Source organism: Pseudophryne corroboree, chromosome 4, assembly GCF_028390025.1.
Source record: "Pseudophryne corroboree isolate aPseCor3 chromosome 4, aPseCor3.hap2, whole genome shotgun sequence".
Taxonomy (NCBI): Eukaryota; Metazoa; Chordata; class Amphibia; order Anura; family Myobatrachidae; genus Pseudophryne; species Pseudophryne corroboree.
Window position 1 is genome coordinate 207,015,567 of NC_086447.1, and position 25,220 is coordinate 207,040,786.

The following is a 25,220-nucleotide window of genomic DNA, read 5'->3' on the forward strand; positions in this document are numbered from 1 at the left end:
GAGTTGAAAATCTCTCCCCTAAGTCCCTCGATGCAGTGAGCCTGTTGCCAGCAGGACTCACTGAAAATAAAGAACCTAAAAACTTTTTCTAAGTAACTCTTTAAGAGAGCCACCTAGATTGCACCCTTCTCGGCCGGGCACAAAAACCTAACTGAGGCTTGGAGGAGGGTCATAGGGGGAGGAGCCAGTACACACCATGTGATCCTAAAAGCTTGCTTTTGTGCCCTGTCTCCTGCGGAGCCGCTATTCCCCATGGTCCTGACGGAGTCCCCAGCATCCACTAGGACGTTAGAGAAATAAGATTTTACTTACCGGTAAATCTATTTCTCGTAGTCCGCAGTGGATGCTGGGGACTCTGTAAGGACCATGGGGAATAGACGGGCTCCGCAGGAGACAGGGCACTTTAAGAAAGAATTTGGATACTGGTGTGCTCTGGCTCCTCCCTCTATGGCCCTCCTCCAGACCTCAGTTAGAGAAACTGTGCCCGGAAGAGCTGACAGTACAAGGAAAGGATTTTGGAATCCAGGGCAAGACTCATACCAGTCACACCGTATAACTCTTGATAAACTTACCCAGTTAACAGTATGAACAACAACGGAGCATCAGATCAACCCTGATGCAACCAACATAACCCTTATTTAAGCAATAACTATATACAAGTATTGCAGAAGAAGTCCGCACTTGGGACGGGCGCCCAGCATCCACTACGGACTACGAGAAATAGATTTACCGGTAAGTAAAATCTTATTTTCTCGAACGTCCTAGTGGATGCTGGGGACTCCGTAAGGACCATGGGGATTATACCAAAACTCCCAAACGGGCGGGAGAGTGCAGATGACTCTGCAGCACCGAATGAGCAAACACAAGGTCCTCCTCAGCCAGGGTATCAAACTTGTAGAACTTTGCAAAGGTGTTTGACCCTGACCAAGTAGCCGCTCGGCAAAGCTGTAATGCAGAGACCCCTCGGGCAGCCGCCCAAGAAGAGCCCACCTTCCTTGTGGAATGGGGCCTTAACTGATTTAGGCAGCGGCAACCCAGCCGCAGAATGAGCCTGCTGAATCGTGTTACAGTTCCAGCGAGCAACAGTTTGCTTTGAAGCAGGCGCCCCAAGCTTGTTGGAAGCATACAGGATAAACAAAGATTCTGTTTTCCTGACCCTAGCCGTTCTGGCCACATAAACCTTCAAAGCCCTGACCACATCTAGTAACTCGGAATCCTCCAAGTCACGAGTAGCCACAGGCACCACAATAGGTTGGTTCATATGAAAGGATGACACCACTTTTGGCAGAAATTGTGGACGGGTCCGCAATTCTGCCCTGTCCATATGGAAAACCAGATAGGGGCTTTTATGTGACAAAGCCGCTAATTCTGACACACCCTAGCTGAAGCCAAGGCATGACCACCTTCCACGTGAGAAATTTTTAACTCCACGGTTTTGAGTGGCTCAAACCAGTGTGACTTCAGGAAACAACACCACGTTAAGATCCCAAGGTGCCATTGGAGGCACAAAAGGGGGCTGAATATGCAGCACTCCCTTTACAAACGTCTAGACTTCAGGAAGAGAAGCCAGTTCTTTTTGAAAGAAAATGGATAGAGCCGAAATCTGGACCTTAATGGTACCCAATTTCAGGCCCAAAGTCACTCCCGACTGTAGGAAGTGAAGGAAACGGCCCAGCTGGAATTCCTCCGTGAGGGCATTCCTGGCCTCACACCAAGCAACATATTTTCGCCATATACTGTGATAATGTTTAGCCGTCACGTCCTTCCTAGCCTTTATCAGCGTAGGAATAACCTCATCCGGAATACCTTTTTCTGCTAGGATCCGGCGTTCAACCGCCATGCCGTCAAACGCAGCCGCGGTAAGTCTTGGAACAGACAGGGCCCCTGTTGCAACAAGTCCTGTCTTAGAGGCAGAGGCCACGGGTCCTTTGTGAGCATTTCTTGCAGATCCGGATACCAAGTCCTTCTTGGCCAATCCGGAACAATGAGCATCGTTCTCACTCTTCTTTTTCTTATGGTTCTCAGCACCTTTGGTATGAGAGAAAGAGGAGGAAATACATAAACAGACTGGAACACCCACGGTGTCACTAGTGCGTCTACAGCTATCGCCTGAGGGTCTCTTGACCTGGCGCAATATCTCTGTAGCTTTTTGTTGAGGCGGGATGCCATCATGTCCACATGTGGCAGTTCCCACCGCCTTGCAATCTGCGTGAAGACTTCTTGATGAAGTCCCCACTCGCCCGGGTGGAGGTCGTGCCTGCTGAGGAAGTCTGCTTCCCAGTTGTCCACTCCCGGAATGAACACTGCTGACAGTGCTCTTACATGATTCTCCGCCCAGCGAAGAATTCTGGTGGCTTCTACCATCGCCACCCTTGCTCCTTGTGCCGCCTTGGCGGTTTACATGAGCCACTGCGGTGATATTGTCTGACTGAATCAGAACCGGTTGGTCGCGAAGCAGGGACTCCGCTTGACGTAGGGCGTTGTATATGGCCCTTCGTTCCAGGATGTTGATGTGAAGGCAAGTCTCCTGACTTGACCACAGCCCTTAGAAATTTCTACCCTATGTGACTGCCCCCCACCCTCGGAGGCTTGCATCAGGACCCAGTCCTGAATGCCGAATCTGCGACCTTCGAGAAGGTGAGCACTCTGCAGCCACCACAGGAGAGACACCCTGGCCCTGGGGGATAGGGTGATTAACCGATGCATCTGAAGATGTGATCCGGACCACTTGTCCAGTAAGTCTCATTGGAAGGTCCTCGCATGGAACCTGCCGAAGGGAATGGCCTCGTATGATGCCACCATTCTTCCCAGGACTCGAGTGCAGTGATGCACTGACACCTGTTTTGGTTTTAATAGATTCCTGACCAGTGTCACGAGCTCCTGAGCTCTCTCTACCGGGAGATAAACCCTTTTCTGGTCTGTGTCTAGGATCATGCCTAGGAGAGGCAGATGAGCTGTAGGAACCAACTGCGACTTTGGAATATATAGAATCCAGCCGTGTTGTTCCAGAGAAAGTGATACGCTGTTCAGCCACTGCTCTCTTGATCTCGTTTTTTTGAGTACGTGATAATAGTGACACCTTGCTTCCGCAGGAGCACCATCATTTCCGCCATTACCTTGGTGAACATTCTCGGGGCCGTGGAGAGACCAAACGGCAACGTCTGAAATTGGTAATGACAATCCCGTACCGCAATTCTGATGTACGCCTGATGAGGTGGATAAATGGGGACATGAAGGTATGCATCCTTTATGTCCCGAGTTACCATAAAATCTCCCCCTTTCAGGCTTGCAATGACCGCTCTTAGCGATTCCATCTTGAACTTGAACCTTTTCAAATGTATGTTCAGGGATTTTAAATTCAATATGGGTCTGAACGAACCGTCCGGTTTCGGGACTACCACATGGTCGAATAATAACCCCCTTCTTGTTGAAGGAGGGGAACCTTGACCACCACCTGTTGAAGATACAATTTGTGAATTGCAGTTAACACTGTTTACCGCTCGTGGGGGGAAGCCGGCAGGGCCGTCGGTGAGGGGGCATCTTCTCAAAGTCCAGCTTGTATCCCTGAGACACAATATCTATTGCCCAGGGATCTAACAGGGAGTGAACCCACTTGTGGCTGAACTTAAGAAGGCGTGCCTCCACCGGGCCTAGCTCCGCCTGTGGAGCCCCAGCGACATGCGGTGGATTTTTGTAGAGGCCGGGGAGGACTTCTGTTCCTGGGAACTAGCTGTGTTGTGCAGCTTCTTTCCTCTGCCCCCGCCTCTGGCAAGAAAGGACGCACCTCGGACTTTCTTGTTTCTTTGTTCGAAAGGCTGCATTTGATAATGTCGTGTTTTCCTAGGCTGTGCAGGAATATAAGGCAAAATATCAGAATTACCAGCTATAGCTGTGGAGACCAGGTCCGAGAACCCTTCTCCACGCAATCCTCAGCCTTCCATATGCCTCTTAAGTCGGCATCATCTGTCCATTGCATATTCTACAGGACACGTCAAGCAGAAATCGACATAGCTTTGACTCTAGGACCCAGTATACTCATGTCTCTTTGGGCATGTTTTATATATATATATATATATATATATATATATATATATATCTCTTAAGACAGCATCTTTAATCTATATATACATATATATATATATATATCTACATACTAGGGTCTCAATCTCTGCTGATAAGGTACCTGTCCACGCTGCCACAGCGCTATAAACCCATGCCGACACAATCGCCGGTCTGAGTAATGTACCAGAATGTGCACGCTATCTGCAGGATCCCTGAGGATAGCTGTTAAGTCAGCGCTACCTTTTGGCCAAACGTGACACCCTAGGGGAAGATTCCCATCCTATCCTGGCCCTAGTGGGGAAAGGATACTGCCTGAGAATTCTTTGTGGGAAGCTGCAGCTTCTTGTCTGGAGATTCCCGCTCTTTTTCCTCATGAGAGGAGGGAAATTTACCTCAGCTTTCTTCCCCTTAAACATGTGTACCCTTGTGTCAGGGACAGATGAGTCATCAGTGATATGCAAATCATCTTTTATTACAATAATCATATATTGAATACTTTTCTGCCATTTTGGCTGTAACTTTGCATTATCGTAGTCGACACTGGAGTCAACCTCCGTGTAGATATCAGTGTCTATTATTTTGGATAGTGAGCATTGAGAGACTCTGAAGGTCTCTGCGACATAGGGACAGACATGGGTAGATTTCCTGTCTGTTCTCTAATCTTTTGTGCAATAAATTCACCTTAGCACTTAATTACACATATCCAAACAGGTGTCGGCGTTGTCGACGGAGACACCCTCACACACACATATTTGCTCTATCTCCTCCTTAGGGGAGCCTTTTACCTCAGACATGTCGACACACACGTACCGACACACCACACACTCAGGGAATGCTCATCTGAAGACAATTCCCCCATAAGGCCCTTTGGAGAGAGAGAGAGAGAGTATGCCAGCACACACCCCAGCGCTATTAACCCAGGAATAACACAGTAACTTAATGTTAACCCAGTAGCTGCTGTTGATATTGATTTTTGCGCCTAATTATGTGCCCCCCCTCTCTTTTTACCCTCTTCTACCGTGTAACTGCAGGGGAGAGACTGGGGAGCTTCCCCTCAGCGGTGCTGTGGAGAAAAACCATGGCGCTGGTGAGTGCTGAGGAAGAAGCCCCGCCGTCGAGGGGGCGGGCTTCTGTCCCGCTTTCATGTACAATTTTGGCGGGGGCTCATACATATATACAGTGCCCAACTGTATATATGCCCACTTTTGCCAAGAGGTTCTCTAACTGCTGCCCAGGGCGCCCCCCCCTGCGCCCTGCACCCTACAGTGACCGGAGTATGTGGGTTTAGTGTGGGAGCAATGGCGCACAGCTGCAGTGTTGTGCGCTACCTCATATGAAGGCTGGAATCTTCTGCCGCCGATTTCAAAGTCTTCTTGCTTCTGTCACCGGCTTCTGTCTTCCGGCTCTGCGAGGGGGACGGCGGCGCGGCTCCGGGATCGGTCGACCAAGGGTGCGATCCTGTGTACGATCCCTCTGGAGCTAATGGTGTCCAGTAGCCTAAGAAGCAGGACCTATCTTCAGTGAGTAGGGCTGCTTCTCTCCCCTCAGTCCCACGATGCAGGGAGCCTGTTGCCAGCAGATCTCCCTGAAAATAAAAAACCTAACAAAATACTTTCTTATAGCAAGCTCAGGAGAGCTCACTAAGTAGCACCCAGCTCGTCCGGGCACGGATTCAAACTGAGGTCTGGAGGAGGGACATAGAGGGAGGAGCCAGAGCACACCAGTATCCAAATTTTCTTAAAGTGCCCTGTCTCCTGCGGAGCCTGTCTATTCCCCATGGTCCTTACGGAGTCCCCAGCATCCACTAGGACGTTAGAGAAATGGTTTGCTGTTCAGCATAATACATCCCTGACCTACATCAGGTATAGATACGATGTTTACACAGACCTTGTCCAGTTTAGCTGGAAAGTTAATTCTGACAGCTTCAATATCAGGAATAGGGTTCACTGTTAACCCATATATGCAGCTCCTTACCTACGGTATATCCCCAACAGCTTCTTCAAATAAGTCAAGCTGATAAACAGAGTTAAAATAAATCATCATCCACAGACTACACAGGCTATTTTTACCTGCTCAGTCTTCTGCGTTGTGGCATCTGCTCCAGATCCCTCTGCTCTCTCTCCTCTCTGGTCATCCCCTTAAAGTTGGAGCTCAATCCAAAAATAGGTCGTGACCACTCATCTGCAGGTAATAGATTTCAAAGACACAGTTACAGGTAAACTGACACTATACACATTTCCCATGCCTGCATGCGCTCATTTGGGCTCAAACTCAAGGTTTTTAGAACGTTCAGTAATGGCATAAACGTTGCAGGCATCACTCCTCCTGGAATGGCCTTGCTAGTTGCCACAATGCTAGAGTAGTGAACAGGCATGTATTTCCAACTGTACTACCAATATCTCTATCACTGTTGACGACACAGTCGTCTCAACCGTTCCCTAACTCCGCTGCTTGGGCGTCACTCTTGACTCCTCCCTCTCCTTTGCACCCCACATCCAAGCTCTGGCACAATCCTGTTGGTTCCAGCTACGCAACATTGCTCGCATCAGGCCATTTCTCTCCCAGAGTGCAACTATACTTATCCACTCACTGGTCATCTCACGACTCAACTACTGAAATATGTTCCTCCCGGCCTCGCTTGCTCCCATCTTACTTCCCTCAACTCCGCAGCTAGGCTCATCTTCCTCTCCCGCCACTCTACATCTGTCACTCCCCTTCGACCAAATCTACACTGGCTCCCTCTACCCTACAGAATCCTCTTCAAACTCCTCACCCTCACATACAAGGCCATCTCTAGTTTCACTGCTCCCTACATCTCCAACCTCCTCTCTCTTCATACTCCCTCCCGTCCCCTACGGTCAGCCAATGAATGTCGCCTCTCCTCTGCCCTGGTCACTGCTTCCCATGCTAGAGTTCAAGATTTTGCCCGTGCTGCACCCCTTCAGTGGAACGCACTCCCCCGCTCCATTAGACTCTCCAAGACCTTGCAAAGCTTCAAACGGGCACTAAAAACCCACCTATTCATCAAAGCATACCCTCCCGATTCATAACCTAGTTCTGAGGCCGCTCCTCCATTCCCCTGCCTCATGCCTTGAACATCTCAGGTTTGCTTACATACTGCCACCAGGCTACCTCCCCCTTGCTTGCACCTCATGTCCTGTCTGTCGACCCTTCCCACTAGATTGTTAGCTCTTCAGAGCAGTGCCCTCTTTCCTCTTGTTATCCAAGCCTTCTGCTCTCCACTACTCAGCGACCATCTTTACCTGCTTTTTCTCCTGCTGGTAAAGGATCATCTCCATCTATGGCCGCCAGCCCCTAGCAGTACGATCAACACAACCTGACTACTTACATCTTAGCTGCATTATGTCTTGAGAATTGTGGTGCTCTGTTACCTGTACTCTATTTTTATTATTTATTTACTGTAATGCTAAGTTTTGTCACCCTGTACTGTACTTTGTATGGCACTGCGAAACACTTGTGGCGCCTTATAAATAAAATGTAGTAATAATAATAATTGGTTTATGAGTACATTAGTAGCAACATTTATTCAGGACATAGGTGCACATTTAAATACTGAATGCCAATTTCGAAACAATTACAGTATAAACGCTCATTTACAAAGGGAAAACCAGGTTGATTTTGCATGCAGGCTCAATCTAGCGGGTCGCTCACTTCAGCGCTGTGTGAAGTGAGCAGCCCCCCCGTTGTCGTCCCCCCTCGCTCAGCACATCGTGCTGTGCTGACTGGGGGAGTTTGGGGGGAGATGTGTGCCAAGCGGTCTGTGTTAAGATCGCTCAGCACACATCTCTCCCGTCAGTACTGGCCTTAAGACAGTAGAGCAATTTAAACATGCTTGGGATAGGCATATGAATATCCTTACAATGAACCAAGGATCAAATAGGGTTGAGGTTATCTAAAGGATTATTAAAAAAAATTAAAAAAAATAAATAGGATTTTAATACCTACCGGTAAATCCTTTTCTCTTAGTCCGTAGAGGATGCTGGGTACTCCGTAAGGACCATGGGGGTATAGACGGGATCCGCAGGAGACATGGGCACACTATAAGACTTTGAATGGGTGTGAACTGGCTCCTCCCTCTATGCCCCTCCTCCAGACCTCAGTTAGAAAACTGTGCCCAGGGAGACGGACATTTTGAGGAAAGAGTTTATTGTTTAAACATGGCTAGTGTCATACCAGCTCACACCACGAACATACCACAGAACGTGGCATTCAATAGAACACCAGCCAATGGCATGAAAAAATACACAGCCCTATGCTGATAAATATGTAACACAACCTGTGTGTCAACCCAACCAATAATAATACCGCTTGCCATGGCATGAACGTCGTCAGCAACAGCCTGACAGAAAAGAAACACCACAAGAGTGTAACCATAACCAATAACTGCAGACACAGTACGCACTGGGACGGGCGCCTAGCATCCTCTACGGACTAAGAGAAAAGGATTTACCGGTAGGTATTAAAATCCTATTTTCTCCTACGTCCTAGAGGATGCTGGGGGCGCCGTAAGGACCATGGGGTTGATACCAAAGCTCCAGACCGGCGGGAGAGTGTGGACGACTCTGCAGCACCGATTGAGCAAACATGAGGTCCCCATCAGCCAGGGTATCAAACTTGTAGAGCGTAGCAAAAGTGTTTGAACCCGACCAAGTAGCCGTTCGGCAAAGTTAACCTGCCAAGACTCCACGGGCATCCACCCAAGAAGAGCCCATCTTCCTAGTAGAATGGGTCTCCAACTTCGGTAACGGCAATCCAGCCGTAGAACGAGCACGCCGAATCGTATCACAGATCCAGCGTGTAACAGACTGCATAGACGCAGGCGCCCCAATCATGCTGGGAGCATACCGGACAAACAGAGCCTCTGTTTCCCCAATCTGAGCCAAATTGGCGAAATAAATATTCAAAGCCTCGACTACATCGAGAGACTTTGAATCAACCAATGCTTAAGTAACCACAGGCATCAAAAAAAGGGAGGTTTCTGTGAAACACAGAAACCTCTGTTGGCAGAACTATTATCCGAGTCCTCAATTCCGCTCTATCCACATGGAAGATCAAACAGGGGCTCTTGTGAGACAAAGCCGCTACTTCAGACACCCGCCTTGCGGACGCCAAAGCCAATAGCATGACCACTCTTCAAGAGAGAAATTTTAACACAACCTTACATAAAGGTTCCAATCAGTGTGACACAAGAAAACGCAACACCACGTCAAGGTCCCACGGTGCCAAAGAGGGCACAAATGGAGGTTGGATGTGCAGTACTCCTTTCACGAAAATCTGAACTTCCGGAAAGGTGGACAATTCTTTTTATTTTTTTTATTTATAAGGCCAAAACTGCACTGAAAAGGAGCCAAACTTTAGGCCTGCCTCCACACCTGCTTGCAAAGAATGAAGAAGAACGACCCAGCTGAAAGTCTTCCGTAGGAGCCTTCTTGGATTCACACCAAGACACATATTTACGCCAACTACGGTGGTAAGGCTTTGCCGTTACTTAATTTCTAGACTGAAGAAGTATGGAAATGACTTCACTGGGAATACCCTTTCAGGCTAGGATATGGCATTCAAGCGCCACGCCGTCAAACGCAGCAGCGGTAAGTCTTGATACACGGCCGGATCTTGCTGTAACAGTTCCTCACGAAGAGGAAGAGGCCAGGTATCTTCTATGAAAAACCGGATACCAAGCCCTCCTTGGCTATACCGGAACAATGAGGATCGCCTGAACCTTTGTTCTTCTTACATTTATCACCTTCAGAAGGAGTGAAAGCAGAGGGGACACATAGACCGGCTGAAAACACCCAAGGTGTCACGAGGGCGTCCACTGCTATAGCTTGAGTGTCCCTTGACCTGGAACAATATCCCTGAGGCCTCTCGTTGAGGCGAGACGCCAACATGTCCAATTGAGGCACTCCTCAAAGACTTGTCACTTCTGTGAAAACTTCTCGATGATGACTGAATTTCTCCCGGATGGAGATTGCGTCTGCAGAAGAAATCTATTTCTCCGTCGTTTACATCCGGAACGAAGACTGCTAATATAGCGTTTACCAGTCTTTCCACCCAGCGGCCAACCTTTGCATCTTCTGCCATTGCCGCTTTGCTCCTCGTTCCGCCCTAGCGGCTTACGTACGCCACTGCTGTCAAGTTGTCCGACAGAACTAACACGGGCAGATCACGAAGAATATGTTCGTCGAAAATAGCTCTTAATTCAAGAAAGCTTATTACAGACAAGCTTCCCAGCTTGACCTTTTCCTCTGGAAATACTTCCGTTGTAAGGACAGCTCCCCAGCCTCGGAGATCTGCATGCATGGACAACAGGATCCAATCCTAGATCCCGAACCTTCGTCCCTCCAGAAAGTGAGAATCGAGCAGACAACACAGGAGCAATAACCTGGCCATTAGGATTATATTCCGGTGCATGTGCAGGTGAGACCCGGACCACATTCCCAACTGGTTCCCTGAAAACCACTGTGGCATTTGACCTGCTCACCGAAAAGGCCTCTTAGGCCGCACCCATCTGCTTCATCAACGGAACCTATTGATGGATTGTCACTGCAAATCTGAGCCGACTCTGGATCCTCAGACCTCTTTCCACAGGAAAAACACAGAACATCAACCGTTCAGTATCTACTCTGACACCCACCTCCGACATCTGCGTCGTTGGGAACAACAACCATTCCCTGTGTTGAAGAACAGTCAGAGAGAAACAACGGGCTGGTAGCTGATGATTCAGCTGGGAGTGTTATTTTTAGGTAAGAAGAATGGGTGAATACTTATCTGGATAATGAATCAGATGGAATTCTGTTCATTACTATGAAGATATTTTCCTCCAGAATGAGAGGAATCATGCGCCGAAATGGTATATAGAAAAAATAAAAAAATAACAGTATTTTGAGTTAAAGTCCCTCAAAAGGTATATACCAGGGCTGGCCAAACCAGTCCTCGAGATCTACCAACAGTTCACATTTTCCAGACCACCTAGCTAGAGCACAGGTGTAGTCATTACTAATTAAGATGTGCTGCATTCATTCCTAACTGACAATTCTACAGGTCTCCAGCAGGCCTGGAAAACATGAACTGTTGGTAGATCTCGAGGACTGGTTTGGCCAGCCCTGGTATATACAATATGCACTTTTGATGGTAGATCTGATATGGTTTTTTTCAACATAAGTGATCGTACCTCACTTACATAAAGTGAGTGAGGTTGAAACGTATAAAGGTTTCTTTTGAAAAATGGTACAGTCTGATCTTCGGCGTACCTAACTTACAATAAAAACTAAAGATGTAAACTCATCAAGGTATCTTTAGGCTGAGCTGCGTACCAGTACTCACTGGTTAAAACGTGCTCCGTCTGCGCGTAAAGTTATCTTTATCCAATCAGCATTCATGATAAAACACCCATAAATAAAAAGGGGGATTTATTGGATAAAAACAAATACACAGACAGCCAACATCACCATCTTTGGCTTAAAGGAGTTCCTAAAAATAAGAATTTACTTACCGATAATTCTATTTCTCGGAGTCCGTAGTGGATGCTGGGGTTCCTGAAAGGACCATGGGGAATAGCGGCTCCGCAGGAGACAGGGCACAAAAGTTAAGCTTTAGGATCAGGTGGTGTGCACTGGCTCCTCCCCCTATGACCCTCCTCCAAGCCTCAGTTAGGATACTGTGCCCGGACGAGCGTACATAATAAGGAAGGATTTTGAATCCCGGGTAAGACTCATACCAGCCACACCAATCACACTGTACAACCTGTGATCTGAACCCAGTTAACAGTATGAGAACAGAGGAGCCTCTGAAAGATGGCTCACTACAACAATAACCCGATTTAGTTAACAATAACTATGTACAAGTATTGCAGATAATCCGCACTTGGGATGGGCGCCCAGCATCCACTACGGACTCCGAGAAATAGAATTATCGGTAAGTAAATTCTTATTTTCTCTATCGTCCTAGTGGATGCTGGGGTTCCTGAAAGGACCATGGGGATTATACCAAAGCTCCCAAACGGGCGGGAGAGTGCGGATGACTCTGCAGCACCGAATGAGAGAACTCCAGGTCCTCCTTAGCCAGGGTATCAAATTTGTAGGATTTTACAAACGTGTTCTCCCCCGACCACGTAGCCGCTCGGCAAAGTTGTAAAGCCGAGACCCCTCGGGCAGCCGCCCAAGATGAGCCCACCTTCCTTGTGGAATGGGCATTTACATATTTTTGGCTGTGGCAAGCCTGCCACAGAATGTGCAAGCTGAATTGTACTACAAATCCAACGAGCAATAGTCTGCTTAGAAGCAGGGGCACCCAGCTTGTTGGGTGCATACAGGATAAAACAGCAAGTCAGATTTCCTGACTCCAGCCGACCTGGAAAACTATATTTTCAGGGCCCTGACAACATCCAGCAACTTGGAGTCCTCCAAGTCCCTAGTAGCCGCAGGTACCACAATAAGCTGGTTCAGGTAAAACGCTGACACCACCCTAGGGATAAACTGGGGACGAGTCCGCAGCTTTGCTCTGTCCGAATGGACAATCAGATATGGCTTTGTGAGACAAAGCCGCCAATTTTGACACTCGCCTGGCCGAGGCCAGGACCAACCGCATGTTCACTTTCCATGTGAGATATATCAAATCCACAGATTTGAGTGGTTTAAACCAATGTGATTTTTGGAATCCCCAAAACTACGTTGAGATCCCCCAGTGCCACTGGAGACATCAAAAGGGGTTGTATATGCAGTACTCCCTTGACAAACTTCTGGACTTCAGGAACTGAAGCCAATTCTTTCTGGAAGAAAATCGACAGGCCGAAATTTGAACCTTAATGGACCCCAATTTGAGGCCCATAGACACTCCTGTTTGCAGGAAATATAGGAATTAACCTAGTTGAAATTCTTCCGTGGAGCCTTCCTGGCCTCACACCATGGAACATATTTTCACCTAAAATGTGATAATGTTGTGCGGTTACCTCCTTCCTGGCTCTGACCAGGGTAGGGATGACCTCTTCCGGAATGCCTTTTTCCCTTAGGATCCGGCGTTCACCCGCCCCTGCGTCAACGCAGCTGCGGTAAGTCTTGGAACAGACATGATTCTTGCTGAATCAAGACCCTTCTTATCTCTTGAAGTTCCGGTTACCAAGTCCTTCTTGGCCAAACCGGAGCCACGAGTATAATTCTTACTCCTCTCCTTCCTATAATTCTCAATACCCTGGGTATGAGAGGCAGAGGAGGGAACACATACCCGACTGGTACACCCACGGTGTTACCAGAGCGACCCAGCTATTGCCTGAGGGTCTCTTGACCTGGCGCTTCAGGTGGGACGCCATCTTATGACCACCTTTGGTCTTTCCCACGGTTTACAATCATGTGGAAACTTCCAGATGAAGTTCCCACTTTTCCGAGTGGAATTCATTCCTGCTGAGGAAATTCAGTTTTCCACTCCCGGAATGAACACTGCTGACAGTGTTATCACATGATTTTTTGCTCAGCGAAAAGTTCTTGCTGTCATTGCCCTCCTGCTTCTTGTGCCGCCCCGTCTGCTTACGTGGGCGACTGCCATGATGATGTCCGTGACTTTGAAGCAGAGGTCTTCCTAGGCTCAGAGCATTGGAAATTGCTCTTAGCTCCAGTATATTCATGTGGAGAAATGTCTCCAGACTTGACCACATTCCTTGGAAATTTCTTCCCTGTGTGACTGCTTCCCAGCCTCTCAGGCTGGCATCCGTGGTCACCAGAACACAGTCCTGAATGCTGAATGTGCTGTCCTCTAGAAGATGAGCACTCTGCAGCCCCCACAGAAGAGACACCCTTGTCCTTGGAGACAGGATTATCTGCTGATGCATCTGAAGATGCGATCCGGACCATTCGTCCAGCAAATCCCCCTGAAATTTTTTTGCGTGAGATCTGCCGAATGGAATTGCTTCGTAAGAAGCCACCATTTTTCCCAGGACTCCTGTGCATTGATGCACTGATACTTGGCCTGGTTTTAGGAGGTTTCTGACTAGTTCGGATAGCTCCCTGGCTTTCTCCTCCAGGAGAAACACCTTTTTCTGGACTATGCCCAGAATCATTCCTAGGAACAGCAGACGTATCGTCGGAAAAACGCTGCGATTTTTGGAATATTTAGAATCCACTCGTGCTGTCATAGAACTACTTTAGATAGTGCTATTCCGACCTCCAACTGTTCTCTGGACCTTTCCCTTTTCAGGATATCGTCCAAGTAAGGGATAATTAAGATGCCCTTTTCTTTGAAGAGAATCATCTTTTCGGCCATTACCTTGGTAAAGGCCCGGGGTGCCGTGGATAATTCAACGGCAGCGTCAGAAACTGATATTGACAGTTCTGTACCACGAACCATAGGTACTGAGTGACTCCATCTTGATTTGAACCTTTGTATGTAAGTGTTCAAAAATTTCAGATTTAGAATATGTCTCACCAAGCCGTCTGGCTTCAGTACCACAATATAGTGTGGAAGACTAATACCCTTTTCCTTGATTGTAGGAGGGGTACTTTGATTATCACCTGCTGGAAATACAGCTTGTGAATTTTTTCCCAATACTGCCTCCCTGTCGGAGGGAGCCTTTGGTAAAGCAGACTTCAGGAACCTGCGAGGAAAAGATGTCTCGAATCTCCAAACTGTACCCCTGGGATAATACTTTGTACGATCTAGGGGTCAACTTGCGAGTGATCCCACTGCACGCTGAGACTCTTGAGACGACCCCCCACCTCACCTGAGTCAGCTTGCACGGCCCCAGCGTCCTGCTGAGGACTTGGCAGACTCGGTGGAGGGCTTCTGTTCCTGGAAAGGGGCTGCCTTCTGCAGTCTACTTCCCTTTCCTCTATGTCTGGGCAGATATGACTGGCCTTTTGCCCGCATGCCCTTATGGGAACGGAAGGATTGAGGCTGAAAAGACTGTCTTTTTCTGCTGAGATGTGACTTGGGGTAAAAAGGTTGGATTTCCCAGCTGTTGCCGTGGCCCCCAGGTCCGATGGACCGACCCCAAGTACCTACTTTCCTTTATACGACCATACTTTCATGTGCCGTATGGGATCTGCATCACCTGACCACTGTCGTGTCCATAACATCTTCTGGCAGATATGGACAACGCACTTATCTTGATGCCAGAGTGCAAATATCCCTCTGTGCATCTCGCATATATATATATATATATATATATATATATACTGCATCCTATTAAATGCTCTATATCACTAAAATATTTTCAGTCAGGGAATCCGACCAAGCCAACCCAGCACTGCATTTCCAGGCTGAGGCGATCGCTGGTCGCAGTATAACCACCGTATGTGTGTATATACTTTTTAGGATATTACTCCAGCTTCATATCAGCTGGCTCCTTGAGGGCGGCCGTATGATAAGCGTGTGAGCGCCTTATCCACCCTAAGGGGTGTTTCCCAACGCGCCCTAACTTCTGGCGGGAAAAGGTATAACGCCCATATTTGCTATCGGGGTAAACCCACGCCTCATCACACACTTCATTTTATTTTATCTGATTCAGGAAAAACTACGGTAGTTTTTTTCACTGCCACATAATACCCATCTCTGTGGTACTTGTAGTATCAGAAAATAGGATTTTGGTACTTACCAGGTAAATCCTTTTCTTTGAATCCATAGGGGGCACTGGAGTACTCTTGGGATATGGACGGGCGTGGCCGAACAAAGGCACTGAATATTTAAATTTAGGACTCTCCCCCTCCTCCATATCCCCGAGTACCTCAGTGTACTCTCTCAGTGTTTTTTACTGAGCGAACAGGAACGATATAGAGAGGTTGACAATGGAGAATACCTATAACATAACGGACAACCACAATGTTGACCCATAACCTTACTGTCAACTAAACAGTTGACACCATAACCGATAGAACTTTATAATTTGAACCAATCGGTGAAAATGTGTTAACATAAGCTCCTCTGAGCTTAATATCAATCAAGTAAAACTTGTTACCCTAAGCTCCCTTGAGCTTAAAACAACCCAGGTAAAACTGCTCTGGGTGGGCGTCCAGTGCCCCCTATGGATTCAAAGAAAAGGATTTACCTGGTAAGTACCAAAATCCTATTTTCTTTATCATCCACTAGGGGTCACTGGAGTACTCTTGGGACGTACCAAAGCTTCCCTCGTGGGCGGGAGAGCTGTTTGATACTTGTAACAGTAGGCAGCCCAAAGCTAGATGCTGATGGCGCCACCATTCATAACGTGTAAACGTGCACAAACGTGGTGCACTAAAGGCTATGTAGCCGCGTCGTAGACGCTCCACGACCCGCTGGGTCTGACATTCCCACAGAACCTGTGGGATGAGCTATTACTGACGTAGGCGATTGTAACTTAGCCTTAAAGTAAGCCTGACTTGTAGTCATTATTATTATCCAACTGGATAATGTCTGCTGAGAAACTGGCTAACCCCAGTTGGTAGTATCATAGAGAACAAACAACGTATTCATATCACGTACTGTAGACGTTCGGGACATATATAAACGCGTAATGCGTGTACCACATTCAGAATTCTAGAATGTGCTGTCCACACAGGAACCACTATTGGTATATTGATGTGAAGGATACGAAAGCGGAATTCGTCCGAAACTCTGCTTTGTCATGAGAAAACTCAAATACGGTGGCTTGGAATACAAGGCACCCCAATTATGAAACCAAAACCCTTGCCGAAGCCAAGGCTAGAAGAAAAATGTTTTCCAAAGTGAGAAACTTAATTCCCATTTGTTGTAAGGGTTCAAAATATGAAAACTGTAAGACATCTGAACCCAACCTCAAGTCGTCTGGCGCCGTAGGTGGGATAAATAGAGTCTGAACTTTGATGACACCTTGTAGAAAGATGTGTACAGACGCAAATAGAGGCAAACGTCTTTGAAAATAAGTTTACCACACAGATACCTGCACTCTTAGTGCAGATCAACACAGTTTTCCATCCCACCCCGTTTAACAGAATACGGGTAACCTGAAGGATGATGTTGGAAACCTCCGAGGTTTACAAGCTATGTAAGCACACGAAATTTTGTAATAATGAGCTGCCTTAAGCGGCTTACTAACTTGTAACAGGGTTGGTATAACCGATACTGTAATGCTCTATTTCTTAAGAGGGTGGTCTGAACCCTCACCCCGTCAACCGCGGCTGCGGTACATAGGTAATAGGTACATAGGTAACTATGGGTAAAAGAACGTTCCCTGATGTAACAGGTTGGACGTATTATGAGCGGGCCAAGATCGTGTGCCAGTATTCCTTGGAAATTCGAGAAGCAAACTTCTCCGAAACCCATGAGATACCACCAGTATGACTGTGACGAACTGTTTTATGATCCGTTTTGGCAACGGAGAGAGCAGCGTGGCGGAGCCAGATACACGATGCTGAATGACCACATGAATGTGAGAGACTCCACCGCCACTGCCCTTGTGATCTGTAGTTTTGTACACATACTGAGCTTTTGTAATTGTGGCGAGATGCCATCATGTATACTTGAGGGTAACCCCCTTCTGTGGACTCACATATGAAACACCTCTGGATTTAATGTCCAGTTTTCAGGATCCAAATTCTGACTGTTGTGATCATCTGTCTAACAGATGTCCACTCACTGAATGATCTCTTGACATTTTCACATAATGGTGTTCTGAGCCATTGAGGATTTGAGTTACCTGCCGCATTGCCATGCGGATTCTTGGTTCTCCCTGGTTGTTGTGTATGCAACTGCCGTTGCCTTGTCTGACTGCCCCTGGTTAGACTGAAAACGAATCATGTATTGCATTGTAAAATGCACGGAGTTCTAGGACATTTATCGACAGCAATCTGTCGTGATCCGTTTTAGAACCTTTGTCGCTGATTTTAACTACAAATCCTGACCCTCTGCGACTCTCGTCCAGAGTATATGCACCCTTGTACCTCTGTGGGAAACGCGAGTGAAGGGTGGCGAACTAAATTGAACACACATCTTTATTCTTAATAGGTGAATACACCAATGTACCGCTAGTGTGCGTGTTTTGCACTAATTACTAGATGTACATTTGTTCTTGCTGGTGTAGTAGGTAAAATTATAATCTTACCTAGGAATTGACATCATTTAGTGTCGAACTTGATCTGCTACCGCAGTATACCTTAGTAGCACAAGTTAGAGGAACTTTGTTGAGACAAAATTCTTATGAGCAAATCATCTAAGATAGAGAAACTCTGTTGAGACAGAGTTTTTATGTGAGATGAGCTATCAGCCCAACATCACTTTGGTAAATACCCGAGTCGATAAGCAACGGTAGACCTGAAATGGTTAATGGTTGTGGCGATTTGCAAACGCTAGAACCTGTGATGAACAAACCGGAATGGGTAAGTACGCATTGTGAAGATTAAATGCAATTATGCAATTTTGTGGCTCCAATAAGCAAATACTAACCGCAAAAATTCCATTTCCTAACTGTAGTAAGTGACTTGCTGATTGATATTGCGACGGAGCTGTTTGGTTTTGCTCAAACAGAGGGGAATAAGTAACTCTGACTCTGTTGGAGTACTACTGCCTGGTTTATAAACCAGCAAAGACTAAATGGCAACCTGCCAAACCGTTCGACAGAGGCAGTTTTGTCCTTTAAGCTGTAAATAGCTGAGACATTCATGAGTTGAAGTCATGAAACCTCGCAAATGTAACATGTAAAGACGCGCTTCCCCAGTTGTAAAAGAGGTCATCAAACCACTGGCTTGCTGACTGTAACGTCCTGTCGTTACAAGGCGTGACTGTTTCTTATAAAGGGATAAAACGCCGTTACAAGTATACTGTATGCGGTAATGGCTGAATATCATAAAGGGATAAATATATCAAATTTAGGAGCAAACAAGCTCTGGCCTTGTCGCGCTTAACTAGCGACAATGAAAGTAACCGGCGTTAGCAGAAGCTTTACAGATATACTCTGCAGCTTCTTTTAACCGTGATCGTCATTGTTTCATACATAAATTCTAGTGACCCAAATGTATCCTGGGTTTTTATAATGTTTGACAGAAACGCATCTAGCAATGGCGGATCGCGTCCTTTTGGAAACGATTATGTATGGTTGTCAAAAACCCCGCACTATCTGAGTGCTGGACTAATGTACCCTTCTCACTCGTAGTTATCGGTGTGAGATTTGACATAGAATCGTGCATTAATATTATAAGACCAGTGAAATAAACACTCTGGTACCCAAAGGGAAATTGGCCCTTTGGAAAGACTGTCTTTTGTTAGAGCTGGCGGAGTCATTCCGAGACTCCGATGTTACCGCTCTTTTAATTTGAATTGCCAATGTTAACATAGGATTCTGTAAAATTAATTTTAGTCTGCACTAGAGCCTTACTCGCTATGTAGACAGACACCATAATATGCAACAGACAGACACTTGCACGTGCTTGTTTCTCTCTACGGAAATCTTTAGTAAAAAAAACGAAAGATTTATTCGATATGAAGAGAAACCAAAGTATTCTTTATGTGAAAAGCAGTTCACATGGGCATATGAAACCCGAACCAAATTCCTACTAACTCCCCTGCGCCTCTGGTGGCTTAGAGATGTAGGGCAGGAATGTTCTAGAATTATGTAGAAATACAGATTACCTGGCGGGCAGGAATTACATGGCTAACTTATGTGAAACCTGAACCAAAAAATTCCCACTAACACCCCTGCGCCTCCTTGTGGAGTAGAGGTGTATGGCCGGAATGTTCTGGAATTATAAGCTGGAAAAACAGCAATGATTAAAATGGCCCTAATGCCATGCTTTCACAGAAAATCACAGTACAGATTACCTGCTGCAGTGTTAATATAGGCTTAATAGCCTATTATACAGTTAATATAGGCTTAATAGCCTATTATACAGTGATAACACAGGTCTAGGATACAGTAAAATACCTGCATTTAGTTAGCCTTCCATTAATATGAACACTGCCTGCAGCCTTATATTGCAGCCTTAACAGAAAATACCAGGAAACATGGTTAAAAAATGCAATATGTTATGACATTGATAGCCTATTCCTTACTGTTTAAAAAGCTGACCAGCCTATTATTAACCCATGCAGCCTTGCTATATGGTGCTGTTGCTATGGGCATACTCCCCCTCACCCCCCCTGCAGCTGCGCTGCTTGTGAGGTAGTCTCCCCATGTTACCTGCAGCGGACGGGAGAGCAGGGGAGCGCTGTGTCTAGCGCTGGGGAGCCGTCCGGAAGAGCGGCCGGCGCCTTCATACATCATATCAGCGGCGTGCGGTGTTAGCGCAGGAAGAGCGGCCGGCGTCTGTGAGTGACGTGCGGCCGCTCTGTCTTAGAAAGCGGGTAGAGTGGCTGGCTCGGGCGGCGCCTGTGCCGGGTAATCAGCGCTGGGAGAGCGGCCGGCGTCTCTGAGTGACGTGCGGCCGCTCTGATCTCTAGCGTAGTTCAGCGGGCATATCAATGGCGGCTTCAGCGGTGCAAACACCCACACAGCAGGGCGGCAGCGTGAGCTGACCGCCCTGACACCCCACCATACCTTGCCGCACTTACTGTAAGCTACGTCCTGCTTGTGACGGGCTTTCATCCTGGCTGTGACGGGGCTTTCTGTAAGCTCCGTCCAGTGTCAGACCCTGTGATTTTCATAGCGGCTGGGCATAGCGCGTATGAGCTCCCCCTGCTGTGCAGCCGGACGGAGCTCAGTATGAGCGCGAGGCATTAACCCCTACATAGCGGGGCGGCAGCCTGCGCTGACCGCCCCGTTTCCCCAGCCTACCTTTATGATCCAGCTTCAGTGATGTGACTCATGGCTGTGACGGGGCTTCTTCTGTGTAAGCTCCGTTCAGCTCTGTAGTCCTGGCTGCGACGGGGCTTCTATGTGTAAGCTCCGTTCCAGTCAGCTTCCCAGTGATCTATGGCTGCGACGGGCTTCTTCTGTGCAAGCTCCGTCCAGCTCTCTAGTCCTGGCTGCTTGTAGGAGCAGTGGGCTGTCTGTGGCTGTGAGGGTGCTCTTTGTGAGGACCGACACGCCATGCTGTCTGTGGCTGTGAGGGTGCTCTTTGTGAGGACCGACACGCCATTCGCTGCCCGTGCAGCGGCACTATCCCGGACCCATGTTTTTCCAGAAACTGGGAAGGGATGTGCTAAGTGTAAAAATAAAAATTAAAAATTAAAAATAAAAATCCAAGTGTGGTTATACCACAAGCCGATGTTCGTGCTGTGAGCACCGAAAAAACACAGAGAGTACACTGAGGTACTCGGGGATATGGAGGAGGGGGAGAGTCCTAAATTTAAATATTCAGTGCCTTTGTTCGGCCACGCCCGTCCATATCCCAAGAGTACTCCAGTGACCCCTAGTGGATGATAAAGAAATATGTAACACCTCCTTCATTGCCCTTAACGTGTGGCCCTAATGAGGAATACGTTTGTTTATTCACCGTCGACACTGGATTCAGTGTCCGTGTCTGTGTCGACCGACTGAGGTAAACGGGCGTTTTAAACCCCTGACGGTGTTTTTGAGACGTCTGGACCGGTACTAATTGTTTGTCGGCCGTCTCATGTCGTCAACCGACCTTGCAGCGTGTTGACATTATCACGTAATTCCCTAAATAAGCCATCCATTCCGGTGTCGACTCCCTAGAGAGTGACATCACCATTACAGGCAATTGCTCCGCCTCCTCACCAACATCGTCCTCATACATGTCGACACACACGTACCGACACACAGCACACACACAGGGAATGCTCTGATAGAGGACAGGACCCACTAGCCCTTTGGAGAGACAGAGGGAGAGTTTGCCAGCACACACCAAAAACGCTATAATTATATAGGGACAACCTTATATAAGTGTTTTCCCTTATAGCATCTTTATATATATGTCTAACGCCAAATTAGTGCCCCCCCTCTCTGTTTTAACCCTGTTTCTGTAGTGCAGTGCAGGGGAGAGCCTGGGAGCCTTCCCTCCAGCCTTTCTGTGAGGGAAAATGGCGCTGTGTGCTGAGGAGATAGGCCCCGCCCCCTTTTCGGCGGGCTCGTCTCCCGCTCTTCAACGGATTCTGGCAGGGGTTAAATATCTCCATATAGCCCCCGGAGGCTATATGTGAGGTATTTTTTGCCAAATAACAGGTTTCCATTGCTGCCCAGGGCGCCCCCCCCAGCGCCCTGCACCCTCAGTGACTGCCGTGTGAAGTGTGCTGAGAGCAATGGCGCACAGCTGCAGTGCTGTGCGCTACCTTAAGAAGACTGAAGAGTCTTCTGCCGCCGATTTCTGGACCTCTTCTCTTTTCGGCATCTGCAAGGGGGCCGGCGGCGCGGCTCCGGTGACCCATCCAGGCTGTACCTGTGTTCGTCCCTCTGGAGCTAATGTCCAGTAGCCTAAGAAGCCAATCCATCCTGCACGCAGGTGAGTTCACTTCTTCTCCCCTAAGTCCCTCGATGCAGTGATCCTGTTGCCAGCAGGACTCACTGTAAAATAAAAAACCTAAAACTAAACTTTTCTAAGCAGCTCTTTAGGAGAGCCACCTAGATTGCACCCTTCTCGGCCGGGCACAAAAACCTAACTGAGGCTTGGAGGAGGGTCATAGGGGGAGGAGCCAGTGCACACCACCTGATCCTAAAGCTTAACTTTTGTGCCCTGTCTCCTGCGGAGCCGCTATTCCCCATGGTCCTTTCAGGAACCCCAGCATCCACTAGGACGATAGAGAAAGTCAATTTCTTAAGGCCCGTTCACACTGGTCGATATATCGGCCGCTCTCTTGAACGGCCGATATATCGTGGGACCGTCGGCCAGTGTGTACAGCCGATACGTCTGTGAACTCCGTCGTTCACAGACGTATCGCGTTGGCCGCGCAGCACAGCCGACGGCCAATATATCTACCGATATATTGGAGCGTCGCTGTGTGTGTACGGGGGCGGTCGGCCGGCCGACTGTACACATGCTGCGGCGGCCGGCGGTGATTGACAGCTGAACTGGGCGGGCGTGTGTACACGCCCGCCCAGTTCATGACGTCAGTCCCCGACGGATCGGGCAGTGTGTATGCTGAACACACTGCTCGATCCGTCCATAGATATATTTGCAGATCAATTGATCTGCAGATATATCTATTAGTGTGTACCCACCTTTAGAGTAAGACGCAATTGCAGCAAAAAAGAAAAAAATCTGTAAGGAACAAATGAAACAAAATTTTGTAGACAAAGGCTACAAATAAGAATTTACTCACCGGTAATTCTATTTCTCGTAGTCCGTAGTGGATGCTGGGAACTCCGTAAGGACCATGGGGAATAGACGGGCTCCGCAGGAGACTGGGCACTCTAAGAAAGAATTAGGACTACTGGTGTGCACTGGCTCCTCCCTCTATGCCCCTCCTACAGACCTCAGTTAGGGAAACTGTGCCCGGAAGAGCTGACACAACAAGGAAAGGATTTGGAATCCCGGGTAAGACTCATACCAGCCACACCGTACAACTCGTGATAACTATACCCAGTTAACAGTATGAATAACAACTGAGCCTCACTGAACAGATGGCTCAGAACAATAACCCTTTAGTTAGGCAATAACTATATACAGAAATAGAGGATATCACCGAGTTGTCTTCAGGCGCTGATTACAATTTTTGAGGATGCTCCTAAATAATCCGTTCAACATCAGTTCTTGCCCTCAACCAAAGAAATAAGGTACAAAATAGTGTAATACTGTTAACTTCTGAACAAATGGATCTGTATATATAGGTAAACTCCGTACCAGATGGTAGTGTCTAAATAATAGACAATATGCGTAGTGGAAGAGAGAGGATATGAATTTCTTCAAGTAGTCCCCAGTATTTCATCCGCACATCACTCCATTAGAAAGATTCTCATAAAAAAGGATAAAAGCAAATATAGTGTAATATTGCTTTAATAAATTTAAAAAAGCCAAATGAGATGGCTGGACTCTCACCATAAGATAGAATTCACAAGGCAGATAGAAAATCAAACCAGGCGTCCCCAGCACCTCGCAAGTCCTCCTATGGGTCCTTTCCAGACTCCCAATGACCACTTTGAAGTATTGAAACGCGTTGGCTGGTGGTCATTGGGAGTCTGGAAAGGACCCATAGGAGGACTTGCGAGGTGCTGGGGACGCTTGGTTTGATTTTCTATCTGCCTTGTGAATTCTATCTTATGGTGAGAGTCCAGCCATCTCATTTGGCTTTTTTAAATTTATTAAAGCAATATTACACTATATTTGCTTTTATCCTTTTTTATGAGAATCTTTCTAATGGAGTGATGTGCGGATGAAATACTGGGGACTACTTGAAGAAATTCATATCCTCTCTCTTCCACTACGCATATTGTCTATTATTTAGACACTACCATCTGGTACGGAGTTTACCTATATATACAGATCCATTTGTTCAGAAGTTAACAGTATTACACTATTTTGTACCTTATTTCTTTGGTTGAGGGCAAGAACTGATGTTGAACGGATTATTTAGGAGCATCCTCAAAAATTGTAATCAGCGCCTGAAGACAACTCGGTGATATCCTCTATTTCTATATTGTTTGTGGTGTGAGGTGACACCTTTCTCACGGGGTAATCTTTGGGCAGCTTCTAGCGCACCATACGTCTGCATTCATTGTTAATAACTATATACAAGTATTGCAGACAATCCGCACTTGGGATGGGCGCCCAGCATCCACTACGGACTACGAGAAATAGAATTACCGGTGAGTAAATTCTTATTTTCTCTGACGTCCTAGTGGATGCTGGGAACTCCGTTAGGACCATGGGGATTATACCAAAGCTCCCAAACGGACGGGAGAGTGCGGATGACTCTGCAGCACCGAATGAGCAAACTCAAGGTCCTCCCCAGCCAGGGTATCAAACTTGTAGAATTTTGCAAACGTGTTTGATCCCGACCAGGTAGCAGCTCGGCAAAGTTGTAAAGCCGAGACCCCTCGGGCAGCCGCCCAAGAAGAGCCCACCTTCCTCGTGGAATGGGCTTTACCTGATTTAGGATGCGGCAGTCCAGCCGCAGAATGTGCAAGTTGAATCGTGGAGCAGATCCAGCGAGCAATATTCTGCTTAGAAGCAGGAGCACCCAGCTTGTTGGGTGCATGCAGGATAAACAGCGAGTCAGTCTTTCTGACTCTAGCCGTCCTGGAAACATAGATTTTCAGGGCCCGTACTACGTCCAGCAACTTGGAGGCCTCCAAGTCCCGAGTAGCCGCA

At 47.4% G+C, this 25,220-nt stretch overlaps 1 protein-coding gene and 1 pseudogene across 2 annotated transcripts in view; both read right to left on the reverse strand.

Moving 5' to 3' along the window:
- LOC134909212 (protein IWS1 homolog) overlaps window positions 1–25,220 on the reverse strand; it is a 236,963-nt gene that overhangs the window by 36,767 nt on the left and 174,976 nt on the right. For both annotated transcript variants that reach the window (XM_063915863.1, XM_063915864.1), the window contains exon 11: window positions 6,132–6,243. In XM_063915863.1, the coding sequence (XP_063771933.1) occupies window positions 6,132–6,243 (112 nt within the window). The remainder of the gene's footprint in view (window positions 1–6,131; window positions 6,244–25,220) is intronic.
- LOC134913559 (U5 spliceosomal RNA) lies at window positions 19,391–19,517 on the reverse strand (annotated as a pseudogene).